Source organism: Microtus pennsylvanicus, chromosome 3 (genome assembly GCF_037038515.1).
Source record: "Microtus pennsylvanicus isolate mMicPen1 chromosome 3, mMicPen1.hap1, whole genome shotgun sequence".
Lineage (NCBI taxonomy): Eukaryota > Metazoa > Chordata > Mammalia > Rodentia > Cricetidae > Microtus > Microtus pennsylvanicus.
Genome location: NC_134581.1, coordinates 76,193,642 through 76,212,652, shown reverse-complemented (window position 1 = coordinate 76,212,652; position 19,011 = coordinate 76,193,642). Strand labels below are relative to the sequence as shown.

Here is a 19,011-nt window from a genome sequence, read left to right as displayed (position 1 = left end):
AGGCCCAGATGAAGAAAGGAACTCCCCAGGACCAAGTGAGCAGTGTCACACCCAGAGCACAGAACCCCACAGCTGCAGCAGAATTAGCCTGCCTATCACTCACCGTGTGGCTGAGGGCTGGGGCACCGGCTTGGCTTCTTGGTCTGGAATGTGTGCTTCAGAAGAACTGGACCGCAAATGGGAGACTTTGTGCTTCTTGCCATTCCCTTTGTCTAGGGGCAGCTGAATCCTTTTGACTTTTGGTTTTGGTTTAGTGGGACCTGGCACTGAGGAACTTGCTGACTGCTGTCCAGAGGATGGGGAGCTCCCCGGAGAGGTGGAGCTGGCTTGCTTGGCTGAGGGTAAAGCCTTGTTCTGCTCTAGCTTCACACCATTAGGAGTGTCTGCTGTCTGGGTGAAGTTGGATGGCTGGGTCCCTGAAGCAGAGTCAGGATCCCGCTCCCGCTGTGAAGAGAGGATGCTGGTTTTGCCAGCTAGGAGCTGGTTCACTTGCTGCAGCTTATAGTGTTCTTCGGCCTCCCCAGAAGGGGATGCAGCTGTCATGCCCGTAGTCTGAGGAGAGGGGAGCACACAGATGCTAGATGCTGCTGTCATTGCAACAGCAGAAGGAGTCTGTGATGTTCCCAGTTGTGGGAACATTCCTGAACTTGGTGGTAAAGTCAGAGGTTGGTCCTGAATGCCCAGGCTCTGCTGGCTGGCTTTGATTAGAAGATTGCTTATTGAGCCAATGTCTGGGGTCCCAAGCAACCTCTGGTTGGTTAGGGTGACATGTCCTGGAACTGATGTACTACTTGTAGGGGTTGTTGTAGTTTGCATGGATACCACATTCAAGACGGAGGAACCAGATGCCAAGGCAGACACGGGCCCAGATGTGAGGTGGCTAGTATCCTGGCTTATCGTTGATGTGCCTGCCACTGTGGCAGCGGTTCCGCCCACACTCTGTGGTGGTAACAGGGGTGCCTGTTCAAAATACATGATGCCAGATTTAGATCTTTTTATGATGTTGGGGACAGTTCGGTGAGATGAAGTATTAAGTGACCCCAAATCTAACAGATTGGGGTGGTTTGAAATCTGGGAGGGGGTGAAGTTAATCAGTGTCATGTTAGAAACCACATCAGGAGGGGCAATGTTTGAAGGGGCACTAGAGGGAGCAAGCTTTTTATTCTTTCGAGTGTGTAGACGAGATATGGGTCTTTTCTTGAGTCCAGAGGATGGAGTGGCTACTGTGGTAGTGAGGTCTGTCCTCTGGTTGGCTTCTGAACCCAAGAGTTGGGGATCTGGAGGAGGCTGAACCCCAATAAGCAGGCCTGAAGGAGGACTGCTGATGTTGGGTGGGAAACTACTCTGAGCAGCCGCAGGGAAGGAATGTAAGTGCTGGTGATGAGGCATGGAGAGCAGTCCTTTGCTAGCAGGAGGGAACAGAGACTGAGAAGGTGGCAAGCTTGGATTTAGTCCTGCGGTTAGGGTGAGCCCACTTCCCATGGGCCCCAATACCGAAGTATTTGTCTCCATCACACTGGGTGCAGAACTAACAGGAGAGGTCAATTGGATTTTTTGGGTTACTCCATTTGGAAGAGTTTGGAGAACATAAAGTGGCTGCATGTTCTGGTTAACGACAATGAGTTTCTCAGTGGCTGGTTTCAGGTGGGGTGGAGTGGTCTGGACAGCTGCATTAGAGATCTGAGATGGGCCGGGGCTATCAGTAGAATTGGGCACATACTTCTGGTTCTGAATGGGAACAGTAGGGGAAACAGGTACCTGAAGGCCAGGGGTGCTACTGTTTCTAGTTAAATCCTGATTGTTGCCATGACCTTGTTCCACTGAACCACAGGGAGGGCTGGAGATGTGATCTGCATCCATGTGTCCTTGGATGAAATGATCAGGAGTCATGTGGCCTTCAGGAGCAGGGTCTACTCCTGGACTCAGCAATGCTGGGTCACCCTCGGTGGAGGATACAGACTTTTCTGTCATAGTCACTCGCTTCTCCCCTGAATCTGAGATGACAGCCAATCTACTGGGATTCTGGCTGGGGACGGTAGGACTGCGGGTGGTCAGGACAGAGAGATCAGACGGCAGCTCAAGAGGCAGCTCAAACTGCTCCTCTGCTGAGATGGAAGAGGAGACACTACTGTCCACAGGCTCTGTCGCCGGCAGCTGCTGAGAAAACACTTCAAAAAGACCCATGTCCTTTTCCCGATTACTGTCAAGCCCCAGCCCTTCACCAAGAGTCAAGAGTTCAGAAGACGATGACTCTGGGCTCTCACCCAGAGCCTGCATGGACGGAGTGTTCTTTAGTACAAAGTCCATGATGTCTGAAGGCAGGATGTTCCCACAGTCATCACTGTTGTTATTGTCAGAGTCAGACTTGAGGAGCTCAGTGTTGTAGGTGTCCAGTAAGTTTTTGTCTGAGGGGGTGCTCGTGTGGACTCTGCGGCTTGATTCCAAGGAGGTGAACTGAGCTTCCAGGGAGTCCTGGCCCTGGGCTTTCACTCTGGCTCCGGAGTGGCAGTTATCCAGCTTTGGCTCATTTTTATGGCCAACAGCACTCTTAATGACATGCTCTTTGTCGCCAGCATCTTCAGGTCGATCAATCTTTAAGTTTTCTGTTCCATTTTCTTTACCGTTTCTTTTTGGAATCTGGCTGCTTTTCCTGGCTGTGGCAGTGACACTGGTATCACTCTCTGTCCCATCATCAACACCGTCCAACTGTGAAATTTTTGGCAGATCACATTGTTCCTCCTCTCGAAATAAATTATGGGATGACAGCCGCTCCTCTCCACCAGAAGAAATCACCGTTCTTGTGAAGTTGTAATAGTATAAGTCGTCTTCATCAGAAGTGCTCAAGTCATCGGCCCCATCCACCTGTCCTTCCGCTGACCGCTTTCCTCGCTTTTTCCCAGTAGAAGTGCTGTAGAATGGAATGTCTTCTTCACCGTAAGACCTTACTCCATAGAGTGGGGTGAGCCCAAAGAACATATTAGACCTTGCACGGGCACTGCGGCGGGGGTACCGCCTCTTAAAAGAGCCATCCTCCTGAGGTTTGGGGCCATCTGGAATCATGAGGTTTCTGTCCTGTTCTGGAAGATTCTGATAGTTGTTACTTTGAGGGTCTTGGGATGAGGTATTGTTGGGGCTCGGCTGAACACCTGGGCCAGCTCCTGGACTTCTGGAAGTGGAAACTGGCTCTGCTGGACATGCTGGTTCTATTTGTGCAGGGGAGCCAGGGCCACCTTCTTTTGGGGTATTTTTAGATTGATTCTCACTCTCCATCTTCAGAGGTGTCACTTTGACTGAGCACTTCCGGGGTGCCTGTAACTCCTTGGAAGACCCTTCTACTTGTGTGGATTGACCTTTAGGGACTCCTGAAACAGGAAGAACTTTATCCCCAATCTTATCAGATGAAACATTATTACATGGCCGTTGCCCCAGAAACCCAGGAGTCAAGACCTCATCAACAAACCCTGGCTTCAGGTTTCCTTCCTCACCAGTCGTAATCTGACCAGGTTCCAAAGATGATTTACTGGAATGCTTCTCTTTGCAAGTCTCTTTAGAAGACTTTTTCCCTTTCTGTCTCCTGTCTCTAGAACTGGACCCTACATGTTCATGAAGAATGGATGGCCTGTGGCCCACACCAGAAAGCTTCAAGGTTTTGATTTCACCGTCTTCATTTGGAGAAGGCTTTGCTGACTGGGAAGAATCTGTGTGCTGGTCTCGATCATTCCTTTGTCCCCTCACGTGGAGTTGTGGATAGGAGAGAGTCTCTTTAGAAGAAAACGGCACTGAAGAGGGTTCAGCAAAAGTGCCAATTTTACTAATGCTTAATTCTCCTGCAGTGGTATTATGGACCTGTGGAACCAGTTTAGGAATTCCAGAGTAACCTGTGTTATGTGCAGATCCATCTGAGCTCTTGGAACTCAGAGTTCTGGTTTTTTCTCCCTTTAATGAGGAGCCCTTGGGTGTCAAATCTGAAGTACTAGAACGCTTTACTTCTGAGGATGAAGATCCATCTAAATGACTAGTTTTGGAGCCTCCAGGTACCATTGTCCTTTGTGATCCTGAAGAGGTGGGAGTGCTGTGCCCAAGATTAGAACTTGAATTCAATGGCCCTACGCCGCGATCAGTTGCTTTGGCACTTGACTCGGGATCTGTAGCAGTACCAAGGGTGGAGACTGAGGAAACACTATTCCTGGAGTACACACTCCCAGTTCTCATCGGAGACATTATCCGGAGCTTGGACCGCAGGGGTGACAAGGAAGAAGTACTATGCCGCCTGGAGCCAATGCTCCGAAGACCAGAGGAGAGTAAAGGATCGCCTACTGTGACGATTTCGTGAGTGGTTGGGGTGGGATTTCCTGAACAAGAGAGAAAAAAGTAAGAAAGTGGATCAAGGACAGAACAACTACATCGTCACTAGTTTCAACCATGTGGACACACCTGTTTATAGGCAACCTTTGGTTGGTGAAAGTCCCAAAGGTAAATTACCTAGGAGAATGGTCAATTGGGTCAGGGACATCCTTTACCTGCAGAAGGCAATGGCCGGCAGCCAGGAGACCTCTGTGTAGGGGAGTAGCTGGGTGTTCGAATCCTAGGGACCTTTGAGATGACATGATAATAGCAGGAGCTCGAGGTCTGCGAATGAGGTCGGTCTGGCGACGGAGGACTTAGAATTGCAGCTGTACTTTGACTGTCCTTACATGAAGTTTCTGTGACAGGAAATAAAAACTTGCAACTGAAAGAGGGCAGTTCAAGTTCCCAACAGGTGAACTAATATCAAACCCCTAACTATGAGGGCGGCAAGCTGCAATGGGTGAGTGCTCAAGCTCGATGATCTGAGTCCAGTCCCTGGAACCCACAGCGGAGGGAGGGAGACTTCACAAGCTGTCTTCCAACCCCTCGAACATCCCATGGCACATCCCATACACAGGCACACACAGACTGGCACACACACAGTGCTATTACGTAAGAAAAACAAGTGGTGTTCTGAATTAAATTTTCCCATCACAGTGCATAGTCAAAAAACTTGAATTCAAGTCCCACTTGGACTAAAACCAACCTATAAACGAGGATGGGCTATGGGCAATGGTCCTATTGTCGTCATGTTCCACCGTGCTATTGATGTCTGGCTCTACAACAGGTGGACGGCACTCCACAATCTTGCATGTGTACACACAGCGCTTGCGAGCATCTGTGGTGCTCCAGTACACCCGAGAACACCTGGCAAACACAAGGGGAAAACACAAGTGGAGGACATTCCCAAATTCCTCCCCACCGTGGATTCTCTGGTCACAATGCAGAGAACATAGCTTCATTTCTTAGGTTCTCTTCCTCTTTTTTTTTTTTTTTTTAAAAAAAGATTTATTTATTAGTATACAGTGTTCTGCTGTCTGCATGTATGCCTGCAGGCCAGAAGAGGGCACCAAATCTCATTGCAGATGGTTGTGAGCCACAACATGATTACTGGGAATTGAACAGCCTTCTCTCCAGTCCCATTTCTTAGGTTCTTAATAGAGATTATTATTCCAGTATGGTGGTGTTAAACTTTGAGAAGTCCTTAATGTGTCTTAGGTTCTCAGGAAGTTGTATGACTTTTTTTTTTTTAATTACCAGAAATAGTAAAATATTCTCAGGTACTGAAAAAGAAAAACATTAATGCCTTCCATTGCACATAACTTAAGACCCTAAAAAAATGTTAAACCTGAGGCATCTCCTTTGTCAGTAAGTTCAACAAAACAAAGGAAATACAACTGCTTCGACTCTGGGGACTGCTAATGGAGTCTTGTCTATGCAAACATCTACCAGATAAACACAAGCACAGGCTGTGTTAAGAGAGCTGGAATGCAGAATTAGAAAATGTGTTGTAAAATCAGGTTCTGAAGAGGGAAGTGGACGTAGAAGAGATTCCTTCCTTCCTTTCTTTTTTTTGAGATAGGATCTCCCCATGACCCTAACTGGCCTGGAACTCACAGAGATCCACCTGCCTCAGCTTCTCTTCCAAGTGCCTGTGTTAAAGGTGTACACAACACCGACTGGCTCTAGGAAGGGTATCTTGATCATTTACTGTCAGCTTGTCAAATAATTTAATCAACGCAAAAGATTATAAGTTGCTTGCTTTGAGACAGGGTTTCAGTATGCAGCCTAGGCTAAATTCATGATCTTTCAGCTGAGCAGGGTAATGCATGAAGAAAGATCATGAGTTTTAAGAGAGCCTGTGAGAACTGGTGGGTGGTGGGTTTAGCGAAAGGCAGCTACCAAGTACACCTCCACATTTAATGACCCCACGCTTTCTGGGAGCCATGCTACTGGGCTACTGGACTTACTGGTATCCAATAGGAAAGAGCTTATCTTCACAGTCAGAGAGATCATTCAAAATCCCCAAACAGTCGATCGTCATCGAGCCTAACCAAGGAAAAAAGAAACCACGAAGAGAATTATTTTGTAACCAAGGACCACAAAACGCACAAATGATAAACCAGTCTTCCCCATTAACGAAGGCCTGGGTCATACCAATCATCATGTGAATGTTTTCTGGTTCCAAGCCATTGAGGAACTTCCTCCGCAAGCTGATTCCTTCAAAATCCACAAACACTCTTCTAAAAACTTCAAATCCGTTCTCAGGAACCACCTTAAATGAAACCCAATGTGGTTGTTAATGGACTGTCCCTTTATGTGTTATATTCAGAGTCCCAATTCCTGGAAGCAAAGCAGAGAACCTATCTCCAAATCACCCTTCTTTTTACTACCGCCCTCTGCATTTCTCATAAGAGATGATTTCCTTGGGATAGCCAAGAAAGGCAAAACTGAGTTGATCACCTTGTTGTTTTTCACTATTTCCCTCTTAAATGTATAGAGAATTCAGAAGGTGAGGAAGAATCTTCAACACTTATTGTTGAGCAAAAGTCAGAGCAGAAATGCTACAAACTACACGGTACCAAACATTAGGACTCTGCCAGTGGAAACTACACGGTACCAACCATAAGGACTCTGCCGGTGGAAACTGCACGGTACCAACCATAAGGACTCTGCCGGTGGAAACTACACGGTACCAACCATAAGGACTCTGCCGGTGGAAACTGCCATGGATGGTAAGTTAAAACAACTAGTCAGCAAATTGGATATTAGTAAAAGATCAGTGTTTTTTAGGGGGAAAAGTCAGAAAAACAGGCAGAATATACCGGATTTGTAGGAAAATTAAAATATGCAAACTACAATGGTGAATACACATTATAAGATATTTGTACAAACCCATACGGTGTACAACATCAAGAATGAACCCTAACATAAATGATAACTGTGTGAAATGTGTACTGATATAGACCCATCCAACTGTAACAAATAGACCACTCTGGTGGGAGAGGCTATGGGAGTGTGAGGCGGGGCCAGGAAATCTCTTCCCTTTGCTAATTTTATGTGAATGTTTAAGTCTGCTCTGAGATAATAAAGCCTGTTATTAACAGCTACAACAGAAGCAACCAAACAGCTGAGCTTCTCACCTCGCCTTTGATCAAGTCCCGATGCCGTTGACAATACACTTTTTTATCATCCAGAAAGACACAGTTCTTGGCTCGGGAACACATGAAATGGTAGTTGCTGGTGCAGGATGTGAGACAGCAACCCACGGTGGCTCCTGGCTTTTGGCAGAATTCACATCTCTACAAGTCCAGAAAGAACAGTCCTATTTAGACAGGCAGGCATTTTAAGACGTTTGCCCCTTCTGAGCATCCCATGTACACTTTCTTGTTAGTCTGCTAAGCTACAGGGGAAACAATATGAACCACAAAGTAGTAACAAGGAAATTTAAACACTTAAATTGTATTTACACTTTGAACTGAAATAAGTTATTCCGAGAATACATAGTGGGTTTATTAGACTTGAAACTACAAAGATCAATGTCAAAAAACATACACTTGCAAGAAAGTTGTTACATCTCAAAGCAACTCAGTGTTTACTAAAATTTTACTAGTAAAAAACTAGTTGCCTTAGGCCCTCATGACCAAAAACAGCTTGGGGAAGAAAGGGTTTATTTCAGTCACAGTGCCATGTAACAGTTCATCATCAAAAGCAGTGAGGGAAGGAGCTCAAACAGGGCAGGAACTGATACCAAGGCAATGGAGGGGTACTGCTTACTAGCTTACTCATCCTGCTTTTTCCTCCCTCCCTCCCTCCCTCCCTCCCTTCCTCCTGTTGTTGTTATTATTATTTTTGAGACAGGCTTTCTCTGTGTAACCATTGCTGTCCTGGGAGTTCTCTGTAAATCAGACTGGCCTCAAACTCAAGATATTTATCTGCCTCTACCTCCCAAGTGCTTGGATTAAAGGTGTGTACCACCACTGCCTAGGCCTCAGCTCGGCTTTCTTTTTTTTTTTTTAAATATTTTATTTATTTATTATGTATACAGTGTTCTGTCTGTGTGTATGCCTGCAGGCCAGAAGAGGGCACCAGACCCCATTACGGATGATTGTGAGCCACCATGTGGTTGCTGGGAATTGAACTCAGGACCTTTGGAAGAGCAGGCAATGCTCTTAACCACTGAGCCATCTCTCCAGCCCCCTCGGCTTTCTTACAGAACCCTGGATCACAGTCCAGGGATGACACCATCTGCAATGGGCTGGACCCTCCTCATCAATCACTAATTAGTGATTAACCTCAATAGATTTCCGTTTCTGATAACTCTAGCTGTGTCAAGCCGACATAAAGCTAGCTAGCATAGTTCTGCAGTATTACATGACACTGCTAAACTACCTTATTCTATGATTCAAACACTCCATTCTCTAAGCCCTCATCACTTTTACTCTATTAGACAGTCTGTGTCCTTTTGTCTGTTCTTCCCACAACCCACACATTCTCCTTTCACGTGTTATTTGTCTATTGGCTACGATCCTTCTGGTAACCTTTCATGATCAAACTCTAGCTTCTAAACGTGACTGCTCCCAGCTGCTTTGACAAGTTCCCATCTTCCTTTGTCCTCACGCACATACATGGGTTTATCTTGTGGAACTTCAGAACGCTGACTTAACTGGGCTTCTGAAATTGATGTTCCTCGTATATTTGAAGGATGCTCAAGTCAGATGATGCTTTGTTTTTCTATTTCTTTTTAAAAGCTTTTGTTTTTGATGACTTATTTATTTTTATTTCATGTGCATTTGTGTTCTGCCTGCATATATGTCTGTGCGAGGGTGTCAGATGCCCTGGAACTGAAGCCACAGACAGTTGTGAGCTGCCATGTGGGTGCTGAGAATTGAACCTGGATCCCCTGGAAGAGCAGTCAGTGTATCTCTGGGTCCTGTTTTTGTGTTTCTTTTGTTTCCTTTTTCAAAGGATCAGACCTGCAACACACACCAGCACTTACTGCCAAGCTACTGACAACACTGTCAATGAGGGAGGCTGTATTCGTGCCCAGAACACTGAGTCCACTTTATAAATGTACATACTAAGTTCTTACCAGCTGCTTGCCCCTGATCACAGCCATATGCACATTCTTTAGTGATCCATCATCATCTTCAAACACTTCTGCTGACCACAAAGCACAGTTCACATGTGTCCACTCATTTTGGCCGATGTAGAGCAGGCGGCCAGCATCCTAAAGAACATAATACCAAAGAAGTTCATATTAACTTTATCTCAGACAAGACACCTCAAGAAAGCAACTATAATTCTTTAGAGATTGAATCATAATCCAGTTTTCAATGTTTCTTCTATATTCTAATTCTTTTTTCATAAAATGAAAATATTTTGTAATTCCATTGAAAGCAAAAGATCAGTATATGAAAGCTTTATATAAGTGTGCAAACTACTTAAAAAACATATTTTAAATTCAATTCTCAGCTGGGTAGTTGTAGTGCATGCCTTTAGTCCCAGCACTCAGGAGTCAGAGATAGGTGGATCTCTGTAAGTCCGAGGCCAGCCTACTCTACAGAGTGAGTTCTAGGACAGGCTCCAAAGCTACAGATTAGGAAAAAAAAATCCAGTTCTCTCAGACTGCACAAAAACTTTTCTCCCGAAGTGCTTGTGGACTGAAGATTGAAGTAGGGCTTCACACATGCAGACATTCTACTACTGACCCACATTCCCCCAAATGATGCACTTTAAGTTCTCAATGGAAAGGCATTAAATAAAGATTTTACATGCATTATTCCATTTAATCCTTACAACCATGCTAGGTTAAGAATTATTTTCTTGGGGACTGGAAAGATGGTCCAACAGTTAAGAGCATTTTCTATTCTTACAGAGAATCCTGGTTTGACTCTAGTACCTACATGGCTGCTCACACACATCTGTAACTCTAGTTCCAGATGATCTGATGCCCTTTCTCAGGCACTGCATGCACAGACATGCATGAAGAAAAGACATACATCTGTGTCCATACACATAAAATAAAAGTAAGAATTAAAAAAGACATGATCATCTTCATTTTAAGGATGTAACTGAGGGTCATTGAGGTTAAGCTCTTGCCAAAGTTAGTAGGCAGGAAGGCACAGAATGAATTCAGGCAGTCTGTCAGAATTGGGGCTCTTGACCATTCAGTTATATTACATTAACCCAGGCTATATAATGTTCAACTTTAGTTTGATTAAGACTTCATGAAATATTTTGAGGATTAGTTATCAATAAGTTCATTTAGGGTAAATCACCTTTTGAAGAAACTCAGCAGTTATTTAAAACTCTCTACCGCCAGGACTGAAGTTGGTTGAGAGAAGAGCAGTTGTTGCGTTGCAAAGAACCTAGGTTCAGTTCCCAGCACCCACACAACGACTCTCAAGTATCTATAACTCTAGTTCCAAAGGATCCCACACCCTCTTCTAAACTCCACATGTGGTGTGCATACATACATGCTGGTAAGACTTTCATACACATCTAAAAACTATCTAAAATATAAAGACAAGTTATCTCTAAAGCTAAGCACAGTATTACTTGTCTATAATCCTAGCTACTAAGGAGTCTGAGGCAAGAGGATCAGAAATTCTTAACCAGCCTGGACAACATGGTAAGACCCTGTCTCAAAATGGAAACAGAAACAAAAACAACTCTAGTTGCCATAAACTCACAAGTAAATACAGTTATCAAGTACTAAGGACAAAAGGTTTAGCTAGGAATAGTGGTGCACACCTTTCACCCTAGCACTTGGGAGACAGAGGCAGATGGATCTCTGTGAGATTGAGGTCAGCCTGGTCTACTGTTACACAGAGGAAGCCTGTCTCGAAACACACACACACACGGTTCACGTTAGGTTTTATTAACCAGGATCCCATGTACTTACATTAGCACTGTCATCACCATACATCAGACACAGTGCACACTGCCTGTTGTCATCTATGCCCGGGGGTGGATTCAGCTCTGGACTGTCTTCTCGACTTCTATCAGTACCTTAGAACCCCAAAGATATATCGTTAAAATTAGTAATACTATGTTTTTTTACAGGAGACTTCAGCTTAAGTTGTCTATAAAATAAACGTTTTTATAAGGTGTTTATAGTTGTGTTATCTGAAATTCCTTTCTGATATTCAGTACATTAAATTTAGATTCACGAAGCCAATCACTTGCATCTAGAAAGAGAAGGTAACGTCTACTCATTTTAATGACTTACTCAAGATTGGTGGTGTAGGAGGATGCAGAGGCGTGGGTGAGTCTGGTTCTCCAGGGCCTTTGGGTTTGGGAGCTGGAATGATTTTCTTCATTAGAGGAGGCTGCTCAGTGTGGCTGTTCTCCTCTCGCTCCTGCCACTGAGCATAATTATGGTCAAGTGAAGGTGGAAGCACTGCGTTGGGTAACATCCCACTGCTGGAAACAATCGATCGACAAGTATTTACTAAGGGCCTACGGCATGCCCAGCGCCATACAAAACAATCAACTCTTGGTATCAGCAGGTCTTGGACCATGTATAAGCCCTGCACACAATTTAAGAACAATTCAGAGTTTGAAAACCACCTAACTATACTCAACACTTTAAAAATTTAATTTTGTTTGGAACAGGGTCTCACAATCTAATCCAGGCTGGCCTTGAATTCCTAATCCTCCTGCTTTAGTCTTCCAACTGCAGGGAATGCGAGTAAATATGACCACACCCGTCTTAAATAACTATTTTTCGTGTGACTTGTATGGCTGGGGATTGACCTCAGTGGTAGACTAGTATATATGAGGTTCACTACCTAGTATTGCAGTAGGGGAAAGACTGCATGCATAATTTTTTTTTTCTTTTTTTTCATGCATAACTTTTGGTTAAATATCCAGAAACAATGATAATGCTACATTAAACAAATAAACAAATAAATACATAGGTTGTTGGAATAAAAATTGAAGTTTACATATTAAGAATCAAAAGCAAGGAAAGGCAGTTTGAACTAAGTAAACAGATTTTACACTAAGATCAATAACATGGTTCCAGCACATACTGTCCACATGCAATGTCACACTACGTCTTCTATAAGATAGATGCAAATGTGAGGGAAAAAGCACCAGTCCACAACCAACACAAACATTTGTCATTTCCAAACCAGCACAGAAGACATCTCAGAAACCCCCAGTCTGCAAACATGAGACACCTGGTTCTTGTCAGCCTCAGTCTACACACGCTACGTCTGATCTGTCGTCAGCCTCAGTCTACACGCGCTACGTCTGATCTGTCGTCAGCCTCAGTCTACACGCACGACGTCTGATCTGTCGTCAGCCTCAGTCTACACGCGTGACGTCTCATCTGTCGTCAGCCTCAGTCTACACGCGCGACGTCTGATCTGTCGTCAGCCTCAGTCTACACGCACGACGTCTGATCTGTCGTCAGCCTCAGTCTACACGCACGACGTCTGATCTGTCGTCAGCCTCAGTCTACACGCGCGACGTCTGATCTGTCGTCAGCCTCAGTCTACACGCACGACGTCTGATCTGTCGTCAGTCTCAGTCTACACGCACGACGTCTGATCTGTCATCAGTCTCAGTCTACACGCGTGACGTCTGATCTACAAGCCGTCAGCCTCAGTCTACACGCGTGACGTCTGATCTGTTGTCAGTCTCAGTCTACACGCGCGACGTCTGATCTGTCGTCAGCCTCAGTCTACACGCGCGACGTCTGATCTGTCGTCAGTCTCAGTCTACACGCGAGACGTCTCATCTGTCGTCAGCCTCAGTTTACACGCATGACGTCTGATCTGTCGTCAGCCTCAGTCTACACGCGCGACGTCTGATCTGTCGTCAGCCTCAGTCTACACGCGCAACGTCTGATCTGTCGTCAGCCTCAGTCTACACGCGTGACGTCTCATCTGTCGTCAGCCTCAGTCTACACGCACGACGTCTGATCTGTCGTCAGCCTCAGTCTACACGCGTGACGTCTGATCTGTCGTCAGTCTCAGTCTACACGCGTGACGTGACGTCTGATCTGTCGTCAGTCTCAGTCTACACGCGCGACGTCTGATCTGTCGTCAGTCTCAGTCTACACGCACGACGTCTGATCTGTCGTCAGTCTCAGTCTACACGCGTGACGTCTGATCTACAAGTCGTCAGCCTCAGTCTACACGTGCGGCGTCTGATCTACAAGTCGTCAGCCTCAGTCTACACGCGCGACGTCTGATCTGTCGTCAGCCTCAGTCTACACGTGAGACGACTGATCTGTCGTCAGCCTCAGTCTACACGCGTGACGTCTGATCTACAAGTCGTCAGCCTCAGTCTACACGCGTGACGTCTGATCTGTCGTCAGGTACTGTTACTCACTTGTTTGATACTTTATTTGGCTCCCAAAATCTGGACTTTTTGACACTGAACCATGGAAAAACCCGCTCCATTTGCTAAAAGAAAACAAACAGAATTCAAATGAGAAGATCCATGTAGAAACCAAATAAAAACAAACCCCAGACCAGTGTCTCAGTCTATCTGAGGATAATTTCAGGCCAAGGCAAAGATCATCCATGTTAGTAACCTTACCAGCTTCCCAATCTCCTTCCAAAGAATTAGAGAAAAAAAACTAAACCCACCACATCGTAAAACAAATAACAGAAAAGAAAGAAGTATTCATAGAGCCATTACAGATAGTGACCATTAAAAATATCAACTAATGGTCAGGCGCTGGTGGTGAATGCCTTTAATATCAGTAATCAGGAGGCAGAGGCAGACAGATCTCTGTGAGTTTGAGGCCAGCCTGGTCTATAGAGCTAGTTCTAGGACAGCCAGGGCTACACAGAGAAATCCTGCCAAAGCCAAACCAAACCCAAAACAAACAAAAACAACCCCCCATGAACTATTAATCTCATTCACCCGGATAAAGAAAGACTTGACCATGCTGTTGGCTTTTTTAATTTCTGGCTGTCCTCCATCTGAATTAATGGCTGCTTGAATGATCTTCACAATATCATCACTGAACTCCAACTGCATACAAAAATAAAACATTAATTATTCACGAAACAGTACTGTGCTCTCAAAACCACTTCCTCCTCCCTCCACTGTCACCCAGCTCAGGAGCTCAACAGAAACCCCACAACACATTTTACTACAGTGTAATTACTCTCTGAGGCCTTTAGGATTCAGTTCACAATTAACTTGAGACAATCAAGAGATGTCAGGCTAATAAGGCAGGAATGCAAACAAATTGGCTCTGTCATGTAAGTGACCAAAACAGGCTCCGGTTTTCTATATTTGTATGCAAATGGATAAGCAACTCAATAGCAAGTAAGAATGACACAGTGAATGAGTTTACTCTATAAATTCTTAAAACATTAAGTTTATGGTTCCGCTCTATAAAGAATAAAGAAGGCCCAACATTCAGATCTAAGCTTACAAAGGGAGACACATTAACGTCACATTAGCATTTTCCTTAAGCAGTTTGGTGCTTCCTTGTAACATAAAAATAATTTAACTCAGGAGAGTCAACTCAAATAATGATTTTAGGTACTACCACATCAGCACCCTTCTGAAACACACAGTTGAAATAACTCATATTCTAGAAACCTGAAGCTGCATAAAACCTATATAACAACACAAATTATTCTGAAATTTACTTATACCCAGCTGTACTCCCAAAGAGTCAAGGAGACTGAAAGAAACACTTGAAACTTGGTCACATGCTTGAGACATACCACAGACACATAGTTGCCCTGGTCCATTTTCCTCTTGACTCCTTCCAGGTCTAGGGGCTGCTGCTCGTCCTGCTTGCTGACCTCAGTGAGAACGGGAGGATCCGGCCCTTCTGGGGAGCTTCGGGAAGGTATGCTCTCCTCTGTTTCAGGGTTTAAGTCTGGAGGCTTGGCAGCCTGTGGCAGTAAAGAGGTTTCTGTTATCATCTGTGCACATTCTATTAAAGTTAGGAAGATGGCACTAGAAACACAGAACACGAAAATAACCAGGGATTTCTTAACTAGAGTAATTAAAAGTGGTCCTATTTTCTAATGGTTTGTTTGGAAAACAGTAAGCACTGTGCTCAATAATCTATAAAAAGGCCAAAACTGTCCAGTCCTTGAAGTACACTAGATAACCATTAATTTCCCTTCTCCAAAAATGGGACTTTAGGGGCTAGAGATGCTCAGAGGGTAACGGTGTGCCACCGGCCTGACAACGTAAATTTAATCTCCAAGACCCAAAATGTAGAAAGAGAATTGAAAGCCGGGCGGTGGTGGCACACGCCTTTAATCCCAGCACTCGGGAGGCAGAGGCAGGCGGATCTCTGTGAGTTCGAGGCCAGCCTGGTCTATAAGAGCTAGTTCCAGGACAGGAACCAAAAAGCTACGGAGAAACCCTGTCTCGAAAATCAAAGAGAGAGAGAGAGAGAGAGAGAGAGAGAGAGAGAGAGAGAGAGAGAGAGAGAGAGAGAGAATTGAATTCTGCATACCACAGCATATGATTCAAAAGCTGGGACTTTGCCGGGCGGTGGTGGCGCACGCCTTTAATCCCAGCACTCGGGAGGCAGAGGCAGGCGGATCTCTGTGAGTTCGAGACCAGCCTGGTCTACAAGAGCTAGTTCCAGGACAGGCTCCAAAGCCACAGAGAAACCCCGTCTCGAAAAACCAAAAAAAAAAAAAAAAAAAAGCTGGGACTTTATACTGAAAGATTAAGCAGCACCTAGCTCTGCACTCGGGTGATGCGTTCGCTCTCCCAGGGGGACTGCTTATGTTCTCAAAGACCACTTTGTAAATGAGAAATCCACAATGGGTTCTTCCGCTGCTTGCCAAAACTGCCTTCAGACTCAGGTCTCCTTAGCCCGGACTCTTCAGTCAGAATTAGCTTTTTCCAAGAAGCAGCTCAGATTAGGCTGCTCTCTTGTAGTCCTTTACTGAATCTCCATCAGTAATAGCAGATGAAGCCCAAAGTGCCTTCATTTTTGTCTTTTGAAATGGGGAATTACTTATTCAGTCCTGCCTCTGTCCCCCAAGTGCTGGAGTTACAAACATAACCTACCACACAGGACCAGACAACTTAGAAGCGAGGCCTCTGAAGATGCACCCACTTCCTCTTTCCTCTCCACCAAATGTCCTACTTTGGTTTTTTGTTTTGTTTTTAGATTTATTTATTTTATTTTATGAGTCCTTTGCCTACATGTATTATGTGAACTACATGTGTGTTTGGTGCCCAGGAAGGTTGGGAGAAGACAGTAGATTCCCTGGAACTGTTGTGAGCCACAGTGTGAGCACTGGGAATCAAACCTGGGTCCCCTGCAAGAGCAGGATACATTCTTAACTGCTGAGCCATCCCTCCAACCACAAGGTCCTATTCTTAGTTCTAAAATCCCTAATGTTATGACCAAGAGAAGAAACTCTATAAAAAGTAAATGAAGAATGAAGCACAACTAAGCAGAAAACAGAAACAGCCTTACTTCATTACTAGTTAAACCACCCAAGATCAAGTTCTCAGAACAGAAAGGCCTTCTGACCCACCTGGCGGTAGCGAAGCAAGTGACTGGTAGTCCGAGAATTCAACAAGGCCGTGAGAACCTGCTTCAGGGACGCCTGCAGCTCCTTCTCCAGCGCCAGTCGCCACTCTGCAGGGTGCCGCTCAGTGCAGTTCACACAAGTGTAGGCCACGCTTTCTGGCAGATTAGATAGAATCTCATACATCTCATCTAGGGAAACAAAACCGAACAATGAGGGGCCTTGAAGGGCGGGAGAGGGAGAAAAGCTAACTATTCCTCTGACCCACAGAGCAGCACGTTAGGATCTGAGCTAGGCTGGTTCATCTCTTAGAGCCGTGGTTCTCAACCTTCCTAATGCTGTGACCCTTTAATACAGTTCTCATGGTGTAGTGACCCCCAATTATAAAGTTGTTTCGCTGCTACTTCATAACTGTAGTTTTGCTGCTGTTATGAATCGTAATATAAATATCTGTGGTTTCTGATGATCTAAGGTGAACCCTGTGAAAGGGTCATTTGACTCCCAAAGGGGTTGAGACCCACAGGTTGAGAACCATTTTATCTTATAGTATATCCACATTCTGACCCCAAAAGAGGGTATTATTAATTAACACAAATCAAACCAAGAGGTTTGGGGAACCAATAGGGTTTGGTGCCCAGAAATGTAAGTGCTTAAGAGAAATGCACAAATGAAACAACACTGCTGTGACAGTTCATCTTCACGACCAACGTGATGGGATTCTGTGTGTTTGGGAGAGGTTCCTAAAGAAGTTTAACTGCGGGGGACCCACCCTCAATTAGGTGGCATGTAATTCTATGGGCTAGGGTTTCTAACGGAATATAAGAGGAAAAGGCGAAAGCCAGCTGAGCACTAGCATTGCCCTTTCTCTGCTTTCTGGCTAGTGTCACAGTGCCTTCCCACCACAATGGACTGCAGCCCTCTAAACCATGAGCCAGAACGAAGCCTGCCTCCCGGTAACTAGTCACAGCAACGAGAAGCCAGTATAGCTGCTTATTCTGGAGACTAAACACTAAACTACAAAGAACCCAAATGATACCCCACAGTCTTAGTACTGTACATGCAGCACTAGAGAGAACTGAAAACAACAACAAAAGACTCCAACCTGCTGTACCTGAGAGATTCTCACACTTGGAGTGGACCCATCGATCGCACTTCCCACACTGCATCATCTTGCTCTCGTAGTCGTCGTCATCATAGCACTTGTCACACAGAGGGCAGAAGTTTCCTGAAAGCCAAGGTTACACAAGGCTTTGGCCCACACCAACGTTCTCAAAGCCTTTGGATTACATGTGTTACCCTAGTCTAAACCCCAGTCCTCTGGAGTCACTAATGAATACCAGCAGAGTGCTTAGACTGGACGGCCACACATCTGTGGTATCAAGACAGCCTGAGCTCCTAGAGCATTCACAGAAAGCTTCGAACACACCACTCAGTCTCTTGAGACATCTCTTAAATGCATTGAGGTAGACTGTAATGAGAACATAACAAAAAAACTGTAGGCTGGGTGTGGTGGTGTACAACTGTAACTCGAAGGCAGAGGCAGGAGGATTAAAGGTGAGTGTGTGGGGAGGGAATCAGAAAAGACAGCATCTCCTTTAAACATAATGTTTGGGTTCTTAAAGAGGCAGTAACACAGGAGTAAGAAATAATTTATTTAAATTTTTTCCTTGTCAGGTCTCAAAGAAAGCCAGGACAAGGCTCACTCACTACCTATGCCCCCTCCCAACCTTCTACCTTAAACCTCTCTAGCACAGGGGCTGGGTTTCATTTCTCTTCCCCCAGCTTCTTATTTCTATATAAACCTGCCAATTCACCCATGTGCTCTCTCGGTCCTCAGCTCTTGGCCTCTTTGCCCTCTTGGTTCTTCGTCTCTCTTCTCTCGCCCCACCCCCAGTTCAGTCTGGATTCTTCCAGATGTCTCTGGCTGTACTCTCTCCCTCACATCTACAATGCTCCTTGGCGTGGTCAGGTCCTCATTTTCACTCACTCCTTATTCTTCTGGCGGCTTTTATATTCAGAGTTCAGACCAGCACTTTTAAAGACTCATTTCTAAGTATAACCTTTATAAATCTGACTGACCAATGTATCCCTTGTACTTTTTTTTTTACTATTTAATAAATATCTTTAAGTATATCTGTTTACTTTATCTAAAGTATCCTATGCTGGGGGTGGA

At 45.0% G+C, this 19,011-nt stretch overlaps 1 protein-coding gene across 6 annotated transcripts in view; it reads right to left on the bottom strand.

Annotated features, from left to right (window-relative positions):
• Kmt2a (lysine methyltransferase 2A) overlaps positions 1-19,011 on the bottom strand; it is an 85,892-nt gene that overhangs the window by 17,727 nt on the left and 49,154 nt on the right. For 4 of the 6 annotated variants that reach the window (XM_075966115.1, XM_075966114.1, XM_075966112.1 and 1 more), the window contains exons 14-27: positions 17,941-18,063; positions 16,845-17,029; positions 15,054-15,227; positions 14,236-14,346; positions 13,696-13,769; positions 11,582-11,775; positions 11,255-11,361; positions 9,440-9,577; positions 7,491-7,649; positions 6,505-6,622; positions 6,318-6,396; positions 5,054-5,214; positions 4,521-4,703; positions 104-4,352 (exon numbers count right to left, since the gene is read on the bottom strand). In XM_075966115.1, the coding sequence (XP_075822230.1) occupies positions 104-4,352; positions 4,521-4,703; positions 5,054-5,214; positions 6,318-6,396; positions 6,505-6,622; positions 7,491-7,649; positions 9,440-9,577; positions 11,255-11,361; positions 11,582-11,775; positions 13,696-13,769; positions 14,236-14,346; positions 15,054-15,227; positions 16,845-17,029; positions 17,941-18,063 (6,055 nt within the window). The remainder of the gene's footprint in view (positions 1-103; positions 4,353-4,520; positions 4,704-5,053; positions 5,215-6,317; positions 6,397-6,504; positions 6,623-7,490; positions 7,650-9,439; positions 9,578-11,254; positions 11,362-11,581; positions 11,776-13,695; positions 13,770-14,235; positions 14,347-15,053; positions 15,228-16,844; positions 17,030-17,940; positions 18,064-19,011) is intronic. The other 2 variants (XM_075966117.1, XM_075966113.1) reach the window with 2 other exon arrangements.